This window comes from Hoplias malabaricus, chromosome 2, assembly GCF_029633855.1.
Source record: "Hoplias malabaricus isolate fHopMal1 chromosome 2, fHopMal1.hap1, whole genome shotgun sequence".
Lineage (NCBI taxonomy): Eukaryota > Metazoa > Chordata > Actinopteri > Characiformes > Erythrinidae > Hoplias > Hoplias malabaricus.
In genome coordinates, this window is record NC_089801.1 from 86,064,012 (window position 1) to 86,087,496 (window position 23,485).

Consider the following 23,485-nt stretch of genomic DNA (forward strand, 5'->3'; position numbering starts at 1 on the left):
AGCACAGACATCTCGGCCAATCAAGGCACAGACATCTCGGCCAATCAGTGCACAGATATCATGGCCAATCAGAGCACAGACATCTCGGCCAATCAGTGCACAGACATCACGGCCAATCAGAACATATCCTACCTTCCTCTAGTGTGACTGTTCCAGCAGTTGTCCGGGTCGGTGCTGACTCGGTCCGATGTGCAGATGGACTCTGGGAGAGTCGACCAGAACTTCCTGGAGTTTCTCAACTTTTCCTTGATGTCCACAACCTGCAGAATAGCAACAACACAAGGGTCTCAGAACCAGAACCATGACCCCCCAACACGACCCCTCTGCACTCCCCCCCAACAACACGACCTCCACCCTCTACACCCCCCAACATGACCCCCACTCTCTACACCCCCCCCACAACAATACGATCTCCACCCTCTACACCCCCCAACACAACCCCCACCCCTCTACTCCCCCCCAACAACACGACCTCCACCTCTACACCCCCCCCAACACGACCCCCACCCTCTACACCCCCCCAACATGACCCCCACTCTCTACACCCCCCACAACAATACGATCTCCACCCTCTACACCCCCCCACAACAATACGATCTCCACCCTCTACTCCCCCCAACAACACGACCTCCACCCTCTACACCCCCCCAACACGACCCCCACCCTCTACACCCCCCCAACATGACCCCCACTCTCTACACCCCCCCACAAACAATACGATCTCCACCCTCTACACCCCCCACAACAATACGATCTCCACCCTCTACACTCCCCCCCAACAACACGACCTCCACCCTCTACACCCCCCCAACATGACCCCCACTCTCTACACCCCCCCACAACAATACGATCTCCACCCTCTACACCCCCCAACACGACCCCACCCTCTACTCCCCCCCAACAACACGACCTCCACCCTCTACACCCCCCAACACGACCCCCACCCTCTACACCCCCCCAACATGACCCCCACTCTCTACACCCCCCCACAACAATACGATCTCTCACCCTCTACACCCCCCACAACAATACGATCTCCACCCTCTACACCCCCCCACAACAATACAATCTCCACCCTCTACATCCCCCCCACAACAATACGACCTCACCCTCTACACCCCCCAACATGACCCCCACTCTCTACACCCCCCACAACAATACGATCTCCACCCTCTACACCCCCCAACACGACCCCCACCCTCTACTCCCCCCCAACACAACGACCTCCACCCTCTACACCCCCCCAACACGACCCCCACCCTCTACACCCCCCAACATGACCCCCACTCTCTACACCCCCCCACAACAATACGATCTCCACCTCTACACCCCCCCACAACAATACGATCTCCACCCTCTACAACCCCCCCACACCTACACAATCTCCACCTCTACACCCCCCCACAACAATACGACCTCCACCCTCTACACCCCCCCAACATGACCCCCACTCTCTACACCCCCCCACAACAATACGATCTCCACCCTCTACACCCCCAACACAACCCCCACCCTCTACTCCCCCCCAACAACACGACCTCCACCCTCTACACCCCCCCAACACGACCCCCACCCTCTACAACCCCCCCAACATGACCCCCACTCTCTACACCCCCCCACAACAATACGATCTCCACCCTCTACACCCCCCCACAACAATACAATCTCCACCCTCTACACCCCCCCACAACAATACGATCTCCACCCTCTACACCCCCCAACACGACCCCACCCTCTACTCCCCCCCAACAACACGACCTCCACCCTCTACACCCCCCCAAGAACATGACACCCCCACCCTCTACACCCCCCCACAACAATACGATCTCCACCCTCTACACCCACCACAACACGACCCCCCACCCTCTACACCCACCACAACAACACAACCTCCACCCTCTACACCCCCATAACACAACCCCCACCCTCTAAACCCCCCACAACAACACAACCTCCACCCTCTACACCCCCATAACACGACCCCCACCCTCTAACCCCCCCACAACAAACACAACCTCCACCCTCTACACCCCCATAACACGACCCCCACCCTCTAAACCCCCCACAACAACACAACCTCCACCCTCTACACCCCCCCAACATGACCCCTATCCCTCTACACCCCCCAACAACACAACCCACTCTCTACACACCCCACAAATAACATGACTTCCACTCTCTACACCCCCCAAACAACACGACCCAAACCCTCTACCCCCCCCCCCCAACATGGACCCCCACCCTCTACACCTTGACAACACGACCCCCACCCTCTTACATCCCCCCACAACAACACGACCCCCACCCTCTACTCCCCCTCACATTAACAGGATTCCCACCCTCTATACCCCCCACAACACAACCTCCACCCCCTACACCCCCACAAAAACACAACCTCCACCCTCTACACCCCCCAACACAACCCCACCCTCTACACCCCCCACAACAACACAACCTCCTCCGTTTACACCCCCCAACTTGACACCCACCCTCTATAACCCCCCCCCCACAACAACACGATCTCCACCCTCTACACCCCCACCCTCTACACCCCCCCCACAACAACACCACCTCCTCCCTCTACACCCCCCCCCCCCAACATGACCCCCACCCTCTACACCCCCCCCACAACAACACGATCTCTACCCTCTACACCCCCATAACATGACCCCCACCCTCTACACCCCCACAACAACACAACCTCCACCCTATACACCCCCCAACAACACGACCCCCACCCTCTACGCCCCCCAACAACACGACCCACACCCTCTACGCCCCCCCCAACAACATGACCCCCACTCTCTACACCCCCCCACAACAAGACGATCTCCACCCTCTACACCCCCCACAACAACACCACCTCCACCCTCTACACCCCCCAACACGACCCCCATCCTCTACACCCCTCCAACACGATCCCCACCCTCTACACCACCCCACAGAAACGCAACCTCCAACCTCTACAATCCCCACAACACGATCTCCACCCTCTATACCCCCACAAAAACACAATATCCACGCTTCAGACCCCCACAACATGACCCCCACCCTCTATACCTCCCCTTCCCCCCAACATGACCCCCACCTTCTACACCCCCCCAACAACACGACCCCAACTCTCTACCCCCCAACAAATTGACCCCACCCTCTACACCCCCCAGCACAAACCCCACCCTCTACTTTCCCTCTAACAATACGATCCCCACCCTCTACACTCCCCCCCCCAACATGACCCCCACTCTCTACACCCCTCAATGAGAGAAGACATGTGTCAGAGAGGAATAAAAAACGACAGTAATAAATGAAATGGAGTGAAATGGAGGTGGAAGTTTACAGCTGAATCATCACTTACTACTCTTTAATCAAACAGTCTTTTACTCTCTCTCTCTCTCTCTTTCTCTCTGTTAGAGATAAGATACGGAGCATAGCGGTGGTGAGGATATTGATTGTGTCAGATTATTCCGTAGTTTATCCATGACGTTCCGTCTGTTATTTTTCAGCAGAGCAATGTGGAGGAGATGTCTCTGTTGATGTGGGGACAGAACACCTTTATTCTTCAGATCCATCAGCTCAAGATCAACTCAAAATTAGCTAAACATTGGCTCACCATGAGCTCTCACTCTGCTCAATGTCTCACCTTCAGCCCGACATGAGCTCTCACTCTGCTCAGTGTCTCACCTTCGGTCTGACATGAGCTCTCACTCTGCTCAGTGTCTCACATTCAGTCTGACATGAACTCTCTCTCTGCTCATTGTCTCACCTTCAGCCCGACATGAGCTCTCACTCTGCTCAGTGTCTCACCTTCAGTCCGACATGAACTCTCTCTCTGCTCATTGTCTCACCTTCAGTCCGACATGAGCTCTCACTCTGCTCAGTGTCTCACCTTCAGTCCGACATGAACTCTCTCTCTGCTCATTGTCTCACCTTCAGCCCGACATGAGCTCTCACTCTGCTCAGTGTCTCACCTTTGGTCTGACATGAGCTCTCACTCTGCTCAGTGTCTCACCTTCAGTCCGACATGAACTCTCTCTCTGCTCATTGTCTCACCTTCAGCCCGACATGAGCTCTCACTTTGCTCAGTGTCTCACCTTCGGTCTGACATGAGCTCTCACTCTGCTCAGTGTCTCACCTTCAGTCCGACACGAGCTCTCACTCCGCTCAGTGTCTCACCTTTGGCCCAACATGAGCTCTCACTCTGCTCAGTGTCTCACCTTCAGTCCGACACGAGCTCTCACTCTGCTCAGTGTCTCACCTTCAGTCCGACATGAGCTCTCACTCTGCTCAGTGTCTCACCTTCAGTCCGACACGAGCTCTCACTCCGCTCAGTGTCTCACCTTTGGCCCAACATGAGCTCTCACTCTGCTCAGTGTCTCACCTTCAGTCCGACACGAGCTCTCACTCTGCTCAGTGTCTCACCTTCGGCCCGACACGAGCTCTCACTCTGCTCAGTGTCTCACCTTCGGCCCGACATGAGCTCTCACTCTGCTCAGTGTCTCACCTTTGGCCCGACATGAGCTCTCACTCTGCTCAGTGTCTCACCTTCGGTCTGACATGAGCTCTCACTCTGCTCAGTGTCTCACCTTCAGTCCGACATGAGCTCTCACTTTGCTGAGTGTCTCACCTTCGGTCTGACATGAGCTCTCACTCTGCTCATTGTCTCACCTTCAGTCTGACATGAGCTCTCGTTCTGCTTAATGTCTCACCAGCACCTGCCCTCAACTCCTTGTTTGATCATCAGTGTCTCTGTGTCTCAGCATCATGTCTCACAGTAACACATTCACAAGACCAGTGTGTAACAGCAGCCCTCACTCTGTCATTACTCACCTCACTCAGTGCTCTGCCATTACCATTATTATTATTATTATTATTATTATTATTATTATTATTATTATTATTATTATTATTATGGGTTCATTCTACAGCAGTCTGAAAACTGTAGATCAGCTGATGCATGTTTGTGTGTGTGTGTGTGTTCCTGAGGTGTTAATCTGTGTGAGCAGTAGAAGCTGTCTATCAGAGAGGTGACAGACAGCAGTTGGTGTGAAGAGCCGAGGGCGAGCGAGGGTTACACACAGTCTCTCTCTCTCTCTCTGTGAGATCTGATAGCCCCCACTGAGGAAGAGCACTGCTCTCACACACTGTACCCACCCCTTCTGCTCCTCGGTCAGTGCGGGGGGCTGGTGTCGGGCTGTAAACAGTCGCTGTGGTTACCGAACGTATGTGGTGTCTGTCACAAACACACAGGAATCTTTTAATGGGGGTTGAGAGGGTCCTGGACCCCTGTTTACAGAGACAGGACCCCTCCCTCCACTTCACTCCGGTTCCCTGAGCCTCCGGCAGGGGCCAGAACGAGAACAAAGGGTTCCTCAGTGAACAGGAGAGAACAGAAGATTAAAGGATTTTCACACACTTCAAATGGAACATTTTTAGTAATTTATCATCCACCGCACTGATACTGAGAATCATTCAGGATGTGTGGAGGACTCCCAGTCGCTGGCAGGAGGGGGACAGCAGTGTTCAGAGTGACCTTCTAGCCCTCAGATGGCTCTGCATTAGAAACTGTCACACTACAGCCACACACACAGCCCCGTGGGCTCAGGAGGACTTCAGAAACCCTTTAGTGTTCACCACTACGTCACAAAATGCCCCAGAGACTCAGACACACTCTTATAAAGATAGACATGCTTTATATCTAGAACCACTGATGAGTTCCGTGGCTCATCTCAGAGCGTCTGGAAGACAGTAGACCCATGTGCTGTGGTCAGAGGAGTCCAAGTTCCAGTTTGTTTTCTAGAGAAATGGATGTTGTGTTTACCACGCTAATGATGAAAGGGACCATCCAGACTGTCTTCAGAGACAGGGACAAAAGCCTCATCTCTGGTTGTGTGTGGGAGGGTGGATTAGAGACACGCAAACTGCCATTGAGGTGATGTCTTTTACAGGGAAGTTCATGGTTGTTTCAGCAGGACGACAATGGCGGGCCTCATTCTGCGTGTGCTACAACGGCGTGTCTCCGTAGACACAGAGTGCGTGAGCATGAGCGGCTTGCACACTGTCCCAACTATGTCCCAACTGCATCCACACTGTCCCAACTATGTCCTTACTGTGTCCACAGTGTCCCAACTATCACCCAAATGCATCCACTCTGTCCCAACTATGTCCCAACTGCTTCCACACTGTCCCAACTGCGTCTACTGTGTCCCAACTATGTCCCAACTGCCCCATCTATGTCCCAACTGCATCCACACTGTCACAACTACGTCCACTCTGTCCCAACTATGTCCCAACTGCATCAACACTGTCCCAACTGCATCCACAGTGTCCCAACTATGTCTCAACTGCCCCAACTATGTCCCAACTGCTTCCACAGTGTCCCAACTGCGTCTACAGTGTCCCAACTATGTCCCAACTGCCCCATCTATGTCCCAACTGCATCCACACTGTCGTAACTGTGTCCACTCTGTCCCAACTATGTCCCAACTGCATCCACACTGTCCCCTCACTGCATCTCAACTGCATCCACACTGTCCCAACTATGTCCCAACTGCCCCAACTATGTCCTAACTGCATCCACAGTGTCCCAACTATGTCCCAACTGCCCCAACTATGTCCCTACTGTGTCCACACTGTCCCAACTATCACCCAAATGCATCCACTCTGTCCCAACTATGTCCCAACTGCTTCCACACTGTCCCAACTGTCTACTGTGTCCCAACTATGTCCCAACTGCCCCATCTATGTCCCAACTGCATCCACTCTGTCCCAACTATGTCCCAACTGCATCAACTATGTCCCAACTGCCCCATCTATGTCCCAACTGCATCCACTCTGTCCCAACTATGTCCCAACTGCATCAACACTGTCCCAACTGCATCCACAGTGTCCCAACTATGTCCCAATTGCCCCAACTATGTCCCAACTGCTTCCACAGTGTCCCAACTGCGTCTACAGTGTCCCAACTATGTCCCAACTGCCCCATCTATGTCCCAACTGCATCCACACTGTCACAGCTGTGTCCACAGTGTCCCAACTATGTCCCAACTGCGTCCACAGTGTCCCAACTATGTCTCAACTGCGTCCACAGTGTCCCAACTATGTCCCAACTGCCCCAACCATGTCCCAACTGCGTCCACAGTGTCCCAACTATGTCCCAACTGTGTCCACACTGTCCCAACTATGTCCCAAATGACCCAACTATGTCCTAACTGTGTCCACACTGTCCCAACTATGTCCCAACTGTGTCCACACTGTCCCAACTATGTCCCCACTGCATCCACACTGTCCCAGCTATGTCCCCACTGCTTCCACACTGTCCCAACTATGTCCCAACTGCTTCCACACTGTCCCAACTATGTCCCAACTGCATCCACAATGTCCCAAAAATGTCCCCAATGCATCCACACTGTCCCAGCTATGTCCCAACTGCGAACTGCGTCCACACTGTCCCGACTGCATCCACACTGCCCAAACTATGTCCCAACTGCATCCACACTGCCCCAAATATGTCCCAACTGCGTCCACACTGTCCCAAATATGTCCTAACTGCGTCCACACAGTCCCAGCTATGTCCCAACTGCGAACTGCGTCCACACTGTCCCAAATATGTCCCAACTGCGTCCACACTGTCCCAAATATGTCCCAACTGCGTCCACACTGTCCCAAATATGTCCCAAATGCATCCACACTGCCCCACATATGTCACAACTGCGTCCACACTGTCCCAAGTATGTCCCGACTGCGTCCACACTATCCCAACTATGTCCCAACTGTGTCCACACTGTCCCAACTATGTCCCAACTGTTTCCACACTGTCCCAACTATGTCCCAACTATGTCCCAACTGACCCAACTATGTCCCAAATGCCCCAACTATGTGCCAACTGCATCCACACTGTCCCAACTATGTCCCAACTGCTTCCACACTGTCCCAACTATGTCCCAACTGCATCCACAATGTCCCAAAAATGTCCCCACTGCATCCACACTGTCCCAGCTATGTCCCAACTGCGAACTGCGTCCACACTGCCCCAACTATGTCCCAACTGCATCCACACTGCCCCAAATATGTCCCAACTGCGTCCACAATGCCCCAAATATGTCCCAACTGCGTCCACACTGTCCCAACTGCATCCACACTGTCCCAACTATGTCCCAACTGTTTCCACACTGTCCCAACTATGTCCCAACTGCGTCCACAATGCCCCAAATATGTCCCAACTGCGTCCACACTGTCCCAACTGCATCCACACTGTCCCAACTATGTCCCAACTGTTTCCACACTGTCCCAACTATGTCCCAACTGACCCAACTATGTCCCAAATGCCCCAACTATGTGCCAACTGCATCCACACTGTCCCAACTATGTCCCAACTGCTTCCACACTGTCCCAACTATGTCCCAACTGCATCCACAATGTCCCAAAAATGTCCCCACTGCATCCACACTGTCCCAGCTATGTCCCAACTGCGAACTGCGTCCACACTGCCCCAACTATGTCCCAACTGCATCCACACTGCCCCAAATATGTCCCAACTGCGTCCACAATGCCCCAAATATGTCCCAACTGCGTCCACACTGTCCCAACTGCATCCACAATGTCCCAAATATGTCCCCACTGCATCCACACTGTCCCAGCTATGTCCCAACTGCGAACTGCGTCCACACTGTCCCGACTGCATCCACACTGCCCCAACTATGTCCCAACTGCTTCCACACTGCCCCAAATATGTCCCCACTGCATCCACACTGTCCCAGCTATGTCCCAACTGCGAACTGCGTCCACACTGCCCCAACTATGTCCCAACTGCATCCACACTGCCCCAAATATGTCCCAACTGCATCCACAATGTCCCAAATATGTCCCCACTGCATCCACACTGTCCCAGCTATGTCCCAACTGCGAACTGCGTCCACACTGTCCCGACTGCATCCACACTGCCCCAACTATGTCCCAACTGCTTCCACACTGCCCCAAATATGTCCCAACTGCGTCCACACTGTCCCAAATATGTCTCCACTGCGTCCACACTGTCCCAAATATGTCCCCACTGCGTCCACACTGTCCCAGCTATGTCCCAACCAACTGTCTAAATAATTTTGGACAGACTACAAGACTACTGCACTGACCACTGACCACCGCCCTCACACACACACACACACACACACACACAGACAAACAATCAGCTTTACAACTCTGCCTGGAGGACACCTGAAGCTAAACACAGAGAGAGAGAGAGAGCGAGAGAGAGAGATGTGTGGGGGTATAGAGTGTGTGTGTGTGTGTGTGTGTGTGTGAGGCTCAGAGGAAACAGGTGGACCCAGGTGTAGAGGGATAATGTAATGTACCTGATGAGGTGTAATATGTATCAGGGTCTCAGAATAGGGGTAATTCCAGGGTATGGATGTGTGCTGAGACTGATGTCCACTCTGTTTTTAACCCTACTCTTAGAGTGAAATGACCCAGAGCTGGACGTTGTTTAGAGTCTCAGACATGTCTCACCTTTCAGCGTCTCGACGTCTCACACACTTCAAACAGCCCTGAACCCACTGACCCCCACCAAGAACCCCAGGGGGTGAAAGATGAGACCCCCACAGACATGACAACCCCCCAAAAACACCCCACTCCATTTACTTCTGTCTCTGAGACACAGATACACCCCGTAACTGTTTATAAATAACACCACTAACCAGACCCCTGTCCCCCCCACCGTGTCCCCCCTTCCCACCCCCGGACAACAGCAGCTCCGCTCAGGATCAGGATCAAAACCAGGGTTAGGATCAGAAACAGATTAAAGACCAGGATCAGGATCTGGAGTAAACACAGTTCAGTGCATTGATCTGCATTGATCTGTTTTATACACAGACCTGGTCAGAGGCAGATTAGAATTAAACTAGAATTTAATCCGAATTAAACATATTACTGATCACAATTAGGTTAATGTTAAAGTTAGGTGTGTGAAGTGAAGTGAAGTGAAGTGAAGTGAAGTGAACTGGAGTGAAGTGAAGTGAATTGAAGTGAAGTGAAGTGAAGTGAATTAAAGTGAATTGGAGTGAAGTGAACTGAAGTGAATTAAAGTGAAGTGAACTGAAGTGAAGTGAATTAAAGTGAATTGGAGTGAAGTGAAGTGAACTGAAGTGAAGTGATCTGAAGTGAATTAAAGTGAATTGAAGTGAAGTGAACTGAAGTGAAGTGAATTAAAGTGAATTGGATTGAAGTGAACTGGAGTGAAGTGAATTAAAGTGAATTGGAGTGAAGTGAATTAAAGTGAATTGGAGTGAAGTGAACTGAAGTGAAGTAAATTGATGTGAATTAAAGTGAATTGAAGTGAAGTGAATTAAAGTGAATTGGATTGAAGTGAACTGGAGTGAAGTGAATTAAAGTGAATTGGAGTGAAGTGAATTAAAGTGAATTGGAGTGAAGTGAACTGAAGTGAAGTAAATTGATGTGAATTAAAGTGAATTGAAGTGAAGTGAATTAAAGTGAATTGGAGTGAAGTGAAGTGAACTGAAGTGAAGTGATCTGAAGTGAATTAAAGTGAATTGAAGTGAAGTGAACTGAAGTGAAGTGAATTAAAGTGAATTGGATTGAAGTGAACTGGAGTGAAGTGAATTAAAGTGAATTGGAGTGAAGTGAACTGAAGTGAAGTAAATTGATGTGAATTAAAGTGAATTAAAGTGAAGTGAACTGAAGTGAAGTGAATTAAAGTGAATTGGATTGAAGTGAACTGAAGTGAAGTGAATTAAAGTGAATTGGAGTGAAGTGAACTGAAGTGAAGTGAATTAAAGTGAATTGGATTGAAGTGAACTGAAGTGAAGTGAATTAAAGTGAATTGGAGTGAAGTGAACTGAAGTGAAGTGAATTAAAGTGAATTGGATTGAAGTGAACTGGAGTGAAGTGAATTAAAGTGAACTGGAGTGAAGTGAATTAAAGTGAAGTAATGCATTGATTACCCTGAAGGATTCTGGGAAATGGAGTTCTCAATGTGAACAGGGCCTAAGCCCCCTGCTGGTTGACCCTCACTGTTCCATTGAAATCTAACTGAATTTCTCCAAATTATTTTATAAAGGAGTCAATTATTTTCAGATTCCTGCCAGTGACGCTCTAAGTGTATTTTAGTGCTTATACATGAAGAACAGATCCAGAGAGAGCGTGTATGTGTGTGTGTGCGTGCGTGTATGTGTGTGTGTGTGCGTGCATGTGTGCGTGTGTGTGTGTGTGTGTGTGTGCGCGCACTAATAAACGAAGTACAGTTTGGGTTTAAATTAAAGACGACGATGATCCGAAGCCTCGGAACATGTTCATTAACATTAGCACTGCTGGGTTGGCGTATTCCTGCCACTGCTGACATATCCATTCAGATGGAGCAGAGTGTGTGTGTGTGTGTGTGTGTGTCTGATTTATTATTCATACAGTAAAATGTGAAGGTGGAGAATAGAGAAGCCCGAGGTCAGGAGGCTGCAAGAGAACGCTGTCAAATAAATACACACTCACACACACTATTTACTGCATCACTACACACACACACACACACACACACTATTTACTGCGTCAGTACACACACACGCAGAGCCATATGTGCCGCAGTGTAAAGGCTGTTCTGGAGCAGGTGTGAATGCTGATGTCCAGCTTTTGTCAGCGTGCGTCTGTTGGAAAGTTGTGTTATTTCTGTCCAGTCACAGAGACCAGAGATGCCCCCCCACCCCCCCACTGTCCTCCTGACACACAGTGCCCCCCGTGTTCAGAACACAGACTGCCCCCCAGGTTCAGGAGTTCTCAGGTGTATCTCAGAGCTGAGGACAGACTCGGCCCTCTGATGTTTATTAAATGCTCCAGTTGCTGGGAAACAGTCAAAGTCTGCGGTGGTCTCCGGAGACAACAGTGATGGGGGAGTGAGTTCACTTCATCGGAGAAACAGAGGACGAAAGAGTCGGACACCAGCTGCGTACCCACCGCGTCTCCACAGCCAGACCCTCACCGTCCAGATCGGGTTAATCCCGGACCGGTTCACACTTCCGGAACATGCCGAGCTGCTCTGGATCAAGGCTAAGAGCTAGTGGGGGACACTGGGGACACTCCTGCTGACAGTCGGTGACAGGGACACGGCATGCCTCCTTGTGGTCGTGTTTCCAGGGTTAGTCAGCGTTAGGGTTCTCCTGACCTAGAACCTCATCATGACGAGCCCAGACCCAAGCAGAGACGGGACATGTTTGCTTCGTCTGACCCTACGTTAAATGTTCAAATGAGATTGAGGCTCTCAGCCGTCCTCACACATCTGGACAGTATAAGGGTCACGTGGGAATGTGGGTGGACGTCCCCCGAGGACACGGTGTTTATTTTAACGAGCTTTAAACATAAAGACAGCGTGAGGTTCACGTTCAGAGACAAGTTTTATTTAGATTCATCCACTGAGCTCTGCCGCTTTCAGAAAGAAGGACACAGAGGACAGAGGAAGGACAGGAGGACGTCCGAACATTTCTGTCATCTCACTAGGGAACTGAGCCCCCCCCCCCCCCACACACACACACTGTAACCGCAGCCTGCTTCCATCAGCAGCTCATTCCACTGTAATAATATACACTACAGGAGCTCTACCAGTAACTCCGTCATAAACACTGCTCCCTGACCGCAGCGCTCCGGTCCGCTCCGGTCCACTCCGGTCTGCTTCGGCCGTGTCGGGGCTGGGTCAGTCAGACGGTTAGCGTGTGTTAGCACTGCTGCTTTATTTAGCTCTGAGGACACCGCGCTGACCACAGCGTCCCAGACGCACAGGAAAGTACAACCCTCAAATGTCCAAGCAGACAGCTGTGGAATTTACACACATCTGGACCTGGACCTGGCACTAACCGCTAACTGCCCTCTCAGGGCTGACCACAGCTGTGGTCATTTCCTTTTACAAGCCCCCCACACCTGTTTTTTTCTCACAGTGTCTGGCGCTGGACCGTCCACCAGGGGCCGTGGCACTGCACGAATAAATCAAACACTAAACATAACATACAATAAATTATAGAAATTAAGGTCCGTTTCTCGTCTGAAAACTCTCACTGCATCTGACAGGATCTCAGAGCCCCAGCCCTGCCTCCAACCCCACCTTCAGGTCCAGCCTCGCCTCCACTTACACTATGAAATTGACATACGGTCAGTTCTAGAAGAGGTCAGGAGGGGGTGAGATCAGCTCTGAGGGAGGTCAGGAGGGGGAGGAGTCAGCTCTAGAAGAGGTCAGGAGGGGGAGGGGTCAGCTCTGAGGGAGGTCAGGAGGGGATGTGGTCAGCTCTGAGGGAGGACAGGAGGGGATGGGGTCAGCTCTGAGGAAGGTCAGGAAGGGGAGGGGTCAGCTGTGAAGGAGGACAGGATGGGGAGGGGTCAGCTGTGAGGGAGGACAGGAGAGGGCGGGGTCAGCTGTGAGGGAGGTCAGGAGGGGGCGGGGTCAGCTCTGAGGGAGGACAGGAGAGGGCGGGGTCAGCTGTGAGGGAGGGGTCAGCTGTGAGGGAGGACAGGAGGGGGTGGGGTCAGCTGTGAGGGAGGACAGGAGGGGGCGGGGTCAGCTGTGATGGAGGGGTCAGCTGTGAGGGAGGACAGGAGGGGGTGGGGTCAGCTGTGAAAGATGGGAGGGGCAGCGTGAGGCAGGAAGGGGGAGGGGTCAGCTGTGAGGGAGGTCAGGAGGGGGAGGGGTCTCAGCTGTGAGGAGGACAGGATGGGGAAGGGGTCAGCTGTGAGGGAGGACAGGAGGGGAGGGGGTCAGCTGTGGGAGTAGGAGGGGAGGCAGTGAGGAGGACAGGAGGGGGGGGTCAGCTGTGAGGGAGGTCAGGAGGGGGAGGGGTCAGCTGTCAGGGAGGACAGGATGGTGAGGGGTCAGCTGTGAGGAGGTCAGGAGGGGGCGGGGTCAGCTGTGAGGGAGGACAGGAGGGGGCGGGGTCAGCTGTGAGGGAGGGGTCAGCTGTGAGGGAGGACAGGATGGGGTGGGGTCAGCTGTGAGGGAGGACAGGAGGGGTGGGGTCGCTGTGAGGGAGGACAGGAAGGGGAGGGGTCAGCTGTGAGGGAGGTCAGGAGGGGGAGGGGTCAGCTGTGAGGGAGGACAGGATGGTGAGGGGTCAGCTGTGAGGGAGGACAGGAGGGGGCGGGGTCAGCTGTGAGGGAGGACAGGAGGGGGCGGGGTCAGCTGTGAGGGAGGACAGGAGGGGGCGGGGTCAGCTGTGAGGGAGGAGAGGAGGGGGCGGGGTCAGCTGTGAGGGAGGTCAGGAGGGGGTGGGGTCAGCTGTGAGGGAGGTCAGGAGGGGGTGGGGTCAGCTGTGAGGGAGGACAGGAGGGGGTGGGGTCAGCTGTGAGGGAGGACAGGATGGTGAGGGGTCAGCTGTGAGGGAGGACAGGAGGGGGTGGGGTCAGCTGTGAGGGAGGTCAGGAGGGGGCGGGGTCAGCTGTGAGGGAGGACAGGAGGGGGTGGGGTCAGCTGTGAGGGGCTGCTGTAGGGGCTCAGTGACTGCTCCTCACCAGGATGAGATTAGTCTCCTAATGGCAGGATATCTCCCGTGTTTACGGAGGCCGTCAGAGGAATGTTTACGGTTTGAGCTGCGAACATCAATAGACATAATTCACAACATCAAACAGCGCCGCGGAGACGTCCTCATGAATAAACATCAACATAAACTCAGATCAAACGCAGCTCTCTTCGCTGGACGCGTGACCGCCGCGCTGCACTGCCATTAGCTTTATATATTTATACATGTGTACTTCAGCTCTCACACACACACACACACACACACAGCGCGGGAGGATGGGTAATTAGTCAGAGGAGACATTTAAGGAGGCATTTAAGGCGGCGCCCAGAGATCCAAACTCCTCAGAGCTTGTGGAACATTCACTGAATTATTAACACACTCGTGTTCAACATCGAGGAGGCGGAGGAACAGCCAGACGCTGCGGGAAAAATCCACCTTAACACACACACACACACACACACACACACCTCGGCACACCACTCATCTCCTTCAATACACCGCTGATTGTACTCTAAAATATTTACTCTCCACAGAGACACAGGCAGATTCTCAGCAGCTGATTACACTCATCAAACAAACAACAAACAAACAACACACACACACACACACACACACTGATACACCACTCCAGTCCCGAGCGCTCTGATTAAATCATGAACCAAAACAAGTCAGAATCCTCCTCGTTCTGTTTAAACCTCCAGCCTCCGCTTCCCAAAAGATTTAGAGATGTCAAAATAAGAGTCTTTAATCCTTCTTTCAGAACAACGTTAACGGGGGGATGTGTTTCTTTCGGTGTGAAAGTAGGATTGCGCTGGATGAGCGAATGCACGCGCTGACGCCGCTAACACTGAGCACAGAGAATTGGACCATGCTAATCGCTAACGATTCACATTCTATTAGCAACATTAGCATTTGAGCGGCATGAAGAACTTCAAATAAACACAGATATTCGACAATAAACTGCTGCAGTTCACAGCTGAGCTTCTTACAGCCTTCGTTCTGAAGAGTAAAGTAGTGACAGTTGGATTTTTAGTGAAGGTTTGTTTGAGAAAGAAAGGTGTATTGGCTCCGATCACGACCCTCCTGAGAGAGATAGTATTTTCTGGCATTTTTCGGACTCTGGGAATTCACAATGAGACGTGAGACGCTGCCGCAGCTTTGTTTCTGTGACGCGTGTGAAGAGCGTGACCCACCAGTCGACAAAGAGAACCGGACACACTATGTTCCCTGCGCTGGCCGCAAATGTAAAAAAAACAGTGTCAAACTGTAGATTTCTTCAGATTGGTGTAGTTTACTAAACTTCACTCTACTTCATTACAATTCACAGTCGTTTACTGGGGTTCACTGTAATTACAGTTTGCCGTAGTTTACTGTAGTTTATCATGAGCTTCGCCAGGAATCAGACCAGCATTAGCACATTAGCGCAGAGTGAGGTCTGAGGATTCTGTGGCTAATGGAAGCTGTGTGATGTTTCTGGTGTGTGTGTGTGTGTGTGTTAGCCCATGTGCAGATGACGTTGAACTCTAATGGAGCCTCAGAAGCACTGCACTCCCACTGGCCATTAAAAACCCACTGCCCACGTTTACATTAGCTGCTAGCGCCGTGAGCTACAAGGCACTAATGACTGCGGCTGCAGCGGCAGGACAAAAGAGCCGCGGAAACCTGCGAATAGAGAGCCTCAGAAAACCGGGACCAGAGCACCTTGGAAAAGAGGGACCAGAGTGCCCCAGAAAAAACTGGGAGCAGAGCGCCTTGGAAAAACCAGGACGAGAGCGCCTCGGAAAACTGGGAGCAGAGCGCCTTGGAAAAACAGTGATGTTGCTCGACTGAAAACAAACCCTGAAAGGGTTTAACCACAAAGAATGACCCACGTGGCTTCAGGGACTTCACACACACCACACACACACACACACACACACACACACACCTCACCAGATTCAGTCGAGTGGGCAGCAAAGCCATTTCCATTCATTTCCACTCATATAAGTTTATACAGACCACACACACACACAGGAAGCATCCACACACACCACACACACACACACACACAAACACCACTGAACCCCTCAGTCACCAACACAGAGTAACACCACTGATGCGCCTCTTACATCACTGTTACACCACAATTACACTCTCCAACACCACTGTGACATCACTGTAACATCACCACTCCCTGACCACGGAGCACCTATCATTCACACACACACACACACACACACACACACACACCAAGTCACTCACACACACACTCAGTGTGTGTGTGTGTGTGTGTGTGTGTGTGTATGAGGAGCATGTGTGTGTGAGGAGTGTGTGTGTGTGTGTGAGAAAGAAAGAGTGAGAGAGAGAGTGATAGAGAGAGACAGAGAGAGAGAGAGAGAGAGAGAGAGAGAGAGAGAGAAAGAGAGAGAGAAAGAGAGAGAGAGAGAGAGAGAGAGAGAGAAAGAGAGAGAGAGAGAGAGAGAGAAAGAGAGAGAGAGAGAGAGAGAGAGAGAGAGTGAGAGAGAGAGACAGAGAGAGAGAGAGAGAGAGAGAGAGAGAGAGAGGAGAGAGAAAGAGAGAGAGAAAGAGAGAGAGAGAGAGAGAGAGAGAGAGAAAGAGAGAGAGAGAGAGAGAGAGAGAGAGAGAGAGTGGAGTGAGAGAGAGAGACAGAGAGAGAGAGAGAGAGAGAGAAAGAGAGAGAGACAGAGAGAGCGAGAGAGAGAGAGACAGAGAGATAGAAAAGAGAGAGCGCTAACCCTAAGGTGCTCAGTTGTTCTCTGTGATCATTGTTTGGTGAAAGAGCCCAGAACCGTGTTCCTGTGTTTTTCTCCGTGGCGCTCCGTCCTCCTCCATTCTCACTCAGGTCATGCACACGATGATGGAAATAAATTGGGTGGAGGCTAAAGGCCCAGGAGGATTGTTTCTGACAGCAGAGTCCTGAAGAATCAATGTAGCTCTAACAGCAGCAGAAAACACAAGCAGCACTCCTCCGTTTCTCTCCTTTCTATTGGAGCCAGGGCTTCACTGCAGCACTGCGGCTCTCCGCCGCTCGGAATGCTTCGGAACGCTCACAGAATTCCTCTCTGAGACAGGACAATGGGTTTCACCGGAGCGCTGGACACCTGTTTCTCCTGCGTTCCTCTGGAACTCAAGGTCATTCATCAAGAGTGTGTTCCCCTTTCCCACAGGAACAGCCTCTGCTTCTCTGGGATAGGGTTAGAACACACTGCTGTGAGAATCTGATGACATACAGCCACAAAAACTTTAGACACTGGAGGCAGTGTTGCTCCAGAAGCTGCGGGGCGGGGGGCTTTCCTCTGGTGGACACTTGGCATTGGGCTTAGTGATCATAGGCTTAAAGAAGTCCTCTCACCCATCAGGCAACACCCTAGCAACAGCCTAGCAACCACCTTGGGAACCATAGCAACATACAGATTACAGTTTAGCAGCCACTTTGCATACCATAGCAACACCCTAGCAACCACCTGGGAATTACTTAACCCTTGTAGTCACTCTGCATTTTTCTGATGTTTCTCTGATTGAACAGCAATGTGCTGCTTTCAGTATGTTCCTGATGACATCATTCGGTGGTGTGATGACATCACTATCCCCTGGACTGTTCTAACTGCAGCAGCAGCAGTGGCGTTAATTAGATTAGTGAACGCTGACCTACATTTCTGAGGGTTTACAGCTTTGAAAAAGACCACAGCCCACACTTCACTCTGTGAGAAAGAGACCCTGGTTCTGCTGGGGTTTGGCCGTTAGCTCTCGGACCATGTTTTGGTCAGACAGAGCTGGGAGTTCACAGACTCATAGTGAGTGAAGTGATGGCCAAGGCAGCTTGGTCCTCTGGGGGCTAACTCCATTAGCTCTGTCTGGAAAAGCTCAGACTGAAGGTGAAAGGGGTCCAGAACAACATGGAGTTTGAGTCTCTGAGGGACAGCCAGAGATCCATCAGCTCCACCTTAAAAACACAGATCCGCCATCAGCTCCACCTTAAAAACACAGGGCCATCAGCTCCACCTTAAAAACACAGAGCCATCAACTCCCCATTAAATTCAGAGGGCTATTAGCTCCACATTTAAAAACAGATCCATCAGCTCCATCTTAAAACACAGATCCATCAGCTCCACCTTAAATACACACCTCCATTAGCTCCACCTTAAAAAACAGATTTATCAGCTCCACCTTAAAAAACACAGATCCATCAGCTCCACTTTAAAAAACACAGATCCGTCAGCTCCACCTTAAAAAACAGATCCATCAGCTCCACCTTAAATACGCACCTCCATTAGCTCCAACTTAAAAACAGATCCATCAGCTCCAGCTCAACATTAAAACACAGATCCATCAGCTCCACCTTAAATACACACCTCCATTAGCTCCAACTTAAAAACAGATCCATTAGCTCCAACACAACATTAAAACACAGATCCATCAGCTCCACCTTAAAAACACACCTCCATTAGCTCCAACTTATAAACAGATCCATCAGCTCCACCTTAAATACACACCTCCATTAGCTCCAACTTATAAACAGATCCATCAGCTCCAGCTCAACATTAAAACACAGATCCATCAGCTCCACCTTAAATACACACCTCCATTAGCTCCAACTTATAAACAGATCCATCAGCTACAGCTCAACATTAAAACACAGAGCCATCAGCTCCACCTTAAATACACACCTCCATTAGCTCCAACTTAAAAACAGAGCCATCAGCTCCACCTTAAATACACACCTCCATTAGCTCCAACTTAAAAACAGATCCATCAGCTCCAGCTCAACATTAAAACACAGATCCATCAGCTCCACCTTAAATACACACCTCCATTAGCTCCAACTTAAAAAACAGAGCCATCAGCTCCACCTTAAAAACACAGAGCCATCAACTCCCCATTAAATTCAGAGGGCTATTAGCTCCACATTTAAAAACAGATCCATCAGCTCCATCTTAAAACACAGATCCATCAGCTCCACCTTAAATACACACCTCCATTAGCTCCACCTTAAAAAACAGATTTATCAGCTCCACCTTAAAAAACACAGATCCATCAGCTCCACCTTAAAAAACACAGATCCGTCAGCTCCACCTTAAAAAACAGATCCATCAGCTTAATCTTAAAACACAGATCCATCAGCTCCAGCTCAACATTAAAACACAGATCCATCAGCCTCACCTTAAATACGCACCTCCATTAGCTCCAACTTAAAAACAGATCCATCAGCTCCAGCTCAACATTAAAACACAGATCCATCAGCTCCACCTTAAATACACACCTCCATTAGCTCCACCTTAAAAAACAGATTTATCAGCTCCACCTTAAAAAACACAGATCCATCAGCTCCACTTTAAAAAACACAGATCCGTCAGCTCCACCTTAAAAAACAGATCCATCAGCTTAATCTTAAAACACAGATCCATCAGCTCCAGCTCAACATTAAAACACAGATCCATCAGCCTCACCTTAAATACGCACCTCCATTAGCTCCAACTTAAAAACAGATCCATCAGCTCCAGCTCAACATTAAAACACAGATCCATCAGCTCCACCTTAAATACACACCTCCATTAGCTCCAACTTAAAAAACAGAGCCATCAGCTCCACCTTAAAAACACAGAGCCATCAACTCCCCATTAAATTCAGAGGGCTATTAGCTCCACATTTAAAAACAGATCCATCAGCTCCATCTTAAAACACAGATCCATCAGCTCCACCTTAAATACACACCTCCATTAGCTCCACCTTAAAAAACAGATTTATCAGCTCCACCTTAAAAAACACAGATCCATCAGCTCCACCTTAAAAAACACAGATCCGTCAGCTCCACCTTAAAAAACAGATCCATCAGCTTAATCTTAAAACACAGATCCATCAGCTCCAGCTCAACATTAAAACACAGATCCATCAGCCTCACCTTAAATACGCACCTCCATTAGCTCCAACTTAAAAACAGATCCATCAGCTCCAGCTCAACATTAAAACACAGATCCATCAGCTCCACCTTAAATACGCACCTCCATTAGCTCCAACTTAAAAACAGATCCATCAGCTCCAGCTCAACATTAAAACACAGATCCATCAGCTCCACCTTAAAAACACACCTCCATTAGCTCCAACTTATAAACAGATCCATCAGCTCCACCTTAAATACACACCTCCATTAGCTCCAACTTATAAACAGATCCATCAGCTCCAGCTCAACATTAAAACACAGATCCATCAGCCTCACCTTAAATACGCACCTCCATTAGCTCCAACTTAAAAACAGATCCATCAGCTCCAGCTCAACATTAAAACACAGATCCATCAGCTCCACCTTAAATACGCACCTCCATTAGCTCCAACTTAAAAACAGATCCATCAGCTCCAGCTCAACATTAAAACACAGATCCATCAGCTCCACCTTAAAAACACACCTCCATTAGCTCCAACTTATAAACAGATCCATCAGCTCCACCTTAAATACACACCTCCATTAGCTCCAACTTATAAACAGATCCATCAGCTCCAGCTCAACATTAAAACACAGATCCATCAGCTCCACCTTAAATACACACCTCCATTAGCTCCAACTTATAAACAGATCCATCAGCTACAGCTCAACATTAAAACACAGAGCCATCAGCTCCACCTTAAATACACACCTCCATTAGCTCCAACTTAAAAACAGATCCATCAGCTCCACCTTAAATACACACCTCCATTAGCTCCAACTTAAAAACAGATCCATCAGCTCCAGCTCAACATTAAAAAACAGATCCATCAGCTCCACCTTAAATACACACCTCCATTAGCTCCAACTTAAAAAACAGAGCCATCAGCTCCACCTTAAAAACACAGAGCCATCAACTCCCCATTAAATACAGAGGGCTATCAACTACAACTTAAAAATGTTCACAGACTCATAGTGAGTGAAGTGGTGGCCAAGGCAGCTTGGTCCTCTGGGGGCTAACTCCATTAGCTCTGTCTGGAAAAGCTCAGACTGAAGGTGAAACGGGTCCAGAACAACTTGGAGTTTGAGTCTCTGAGGGACAGCCAGAGATCCATCAGCTCCACCTTAAAAACACAGATCCGCCATCAGCTCCACCTTAAAAACACAGGGCCATCAGCTCCACCTTAAAAACACAGAGCCATCAACTCCCCATTAAATTCAGAGGGCTATTAGCTCCAAATTTAAAAACAGATCCATCAGCTCCATCTTAAAACACAGATCCATCAGCTCCACCTTAAATACACACCTCCATTAGCTCCACCTTAAAAAACAGATTTATCAGCTTCACCTTAAAAAACACAGATCCATCAGCTCCACCTTAAAAAACACAGATCCGTCAGCTCCACCTTAAAAAACAGATCCATCAGCTTAATCTTAAAACACAGATCCATCAGCTCCACCTTAAATACGCACCTCCATTAGCTCCAACTTAAAAACAGATCCATCAGCTCCAGCTCAACATTAAAACACAGATCCATCAGCTCCACCTTAAATACACACCTCCATTAGCTCCAACTTAAAAACAGATCCATTAGCTCCACCTTAAATACACACCTCCATTAGCTCCAACTTAAAAACAGATCCATCAGCTCCACCTTAAATACACACCTCCATTAGCTCCACCTTAAAAAACAGATTTATCAGCTCCATCTTAAAAAACACAGATCCATCAGCTCCACCTTAAAAAACACAGATCCGTCAGCTCCACCTTAAAAAACAGATCCATCAGCTTAATCTTAAAACACAGATCCATCAGCTCCAGCTCAACATTAAAACACAGATCCATCAGCTCCACCTTAAATACGCACCTCCATTAGCTCCAACTTAAAAACAGATCCATCAGCTCCAGCTCAACATTAAAACACAGATCCATCAGCTCCACCTTAAATACGTACCTCCATTAGCTCCAACTTAAAAACAGATCCATCAGCTCCAGCTCAACATTAAAACACAGAGCCATCAGCTCCACCTTAAAAACACACCTCCATTAGCTCCAACTTATAAACAGATCCATCAGCTCCACCTTAAATACACACCTCCATTAGCTCCAACTTATAAACAGATCCATCAGCTCCAGCTCAACATTAAAACACAGATCCATTAGCTCCAGCTCAACATTAAAACACAGATCCATCAGCTCCACCTTAAAAACACACCTCCATTAGCTCCAACTTATAAACAGATCCATCAGCTCCACCTTAAATACACACCTCCATTAGCTCCAACTTATAAACAGATCCATCAGCTACAGCTCAACATTAAAACACAGAGCCATCAGCTCCACCTTAAATACACACCTCCATTAGCTCCAACTTAAAAACAGATCCATCAGCTCCACCTTAAATACACACCTCCATTAGCTCCACCTTAAAAAACAGATTTATCAGCTCCACATTAAAAAACAGATCCATCAGCTCCACCTTAAAAAACACAGATCCATCAGCTCCACCTTAAAAAAATAGATCCATCAACTCCCCATTAAATACAGAGGGCTATCAACTACAACTTAAAAACAAAGGGCCATCAGCTCCACCTTAAAAACACAGGGCCATCAGCTCCACCTTAAAAACACAGGGCCATCAGCTCCATCTTAAAAACACAGGGCCATCAGCTCCACCTTAAAAACACAGGGCCATCAGCTCCACGTTAAATATATAGAGCCATCAGCTCCAGCTCCACATTAAAAACACAGAGCCAACAACTCCACCTTAAAAGCACAGTGCCATCAGCTCCACCTTAAAAACACAAATAATTCAAATTTTGTCATCACCATGAGTCAGTTATACTGGGTTTTAACACATTGCTCATAATCACACTCCAACATCAGCATCAGCTACAACACTTTCATCACCACGGTAACACTATTCATCTTCACACTCAAGCATCAGCACTGGTTCCAACATGGGCATTGTCATGGTAACGCTGTTCCTCTTCACACTGAAGCATCATCACCAGCTCCAACATGGCCATCACCACATTTCATCTTCACACTCCAGCATCAGCTTCAATATGA

The 23,485-nt window shown here is 49.6% G+C and overlaps 1 protein-coding gene across 1 annotated transcript in view; it reads right to left on the bottom strand.

Moving 5' to 3' along the window:
- The window catches only part of gpc6a (glypican 6a), a 93,312-nt gene that overhangs the window by 2,889 nt on the left and 66,938 nt on the right, over positions 1–23,485 (bottom strand). The window contains exon 8 of the mRNA XM_066657191.1: positions 133–260. Within this exon, the coding sequence (XP_066513288.1) occupies positions 133–260 (128 nt within the window). The remainder of the gene's footprint in view (positions 1–132; positions 261–23,485) is intronic.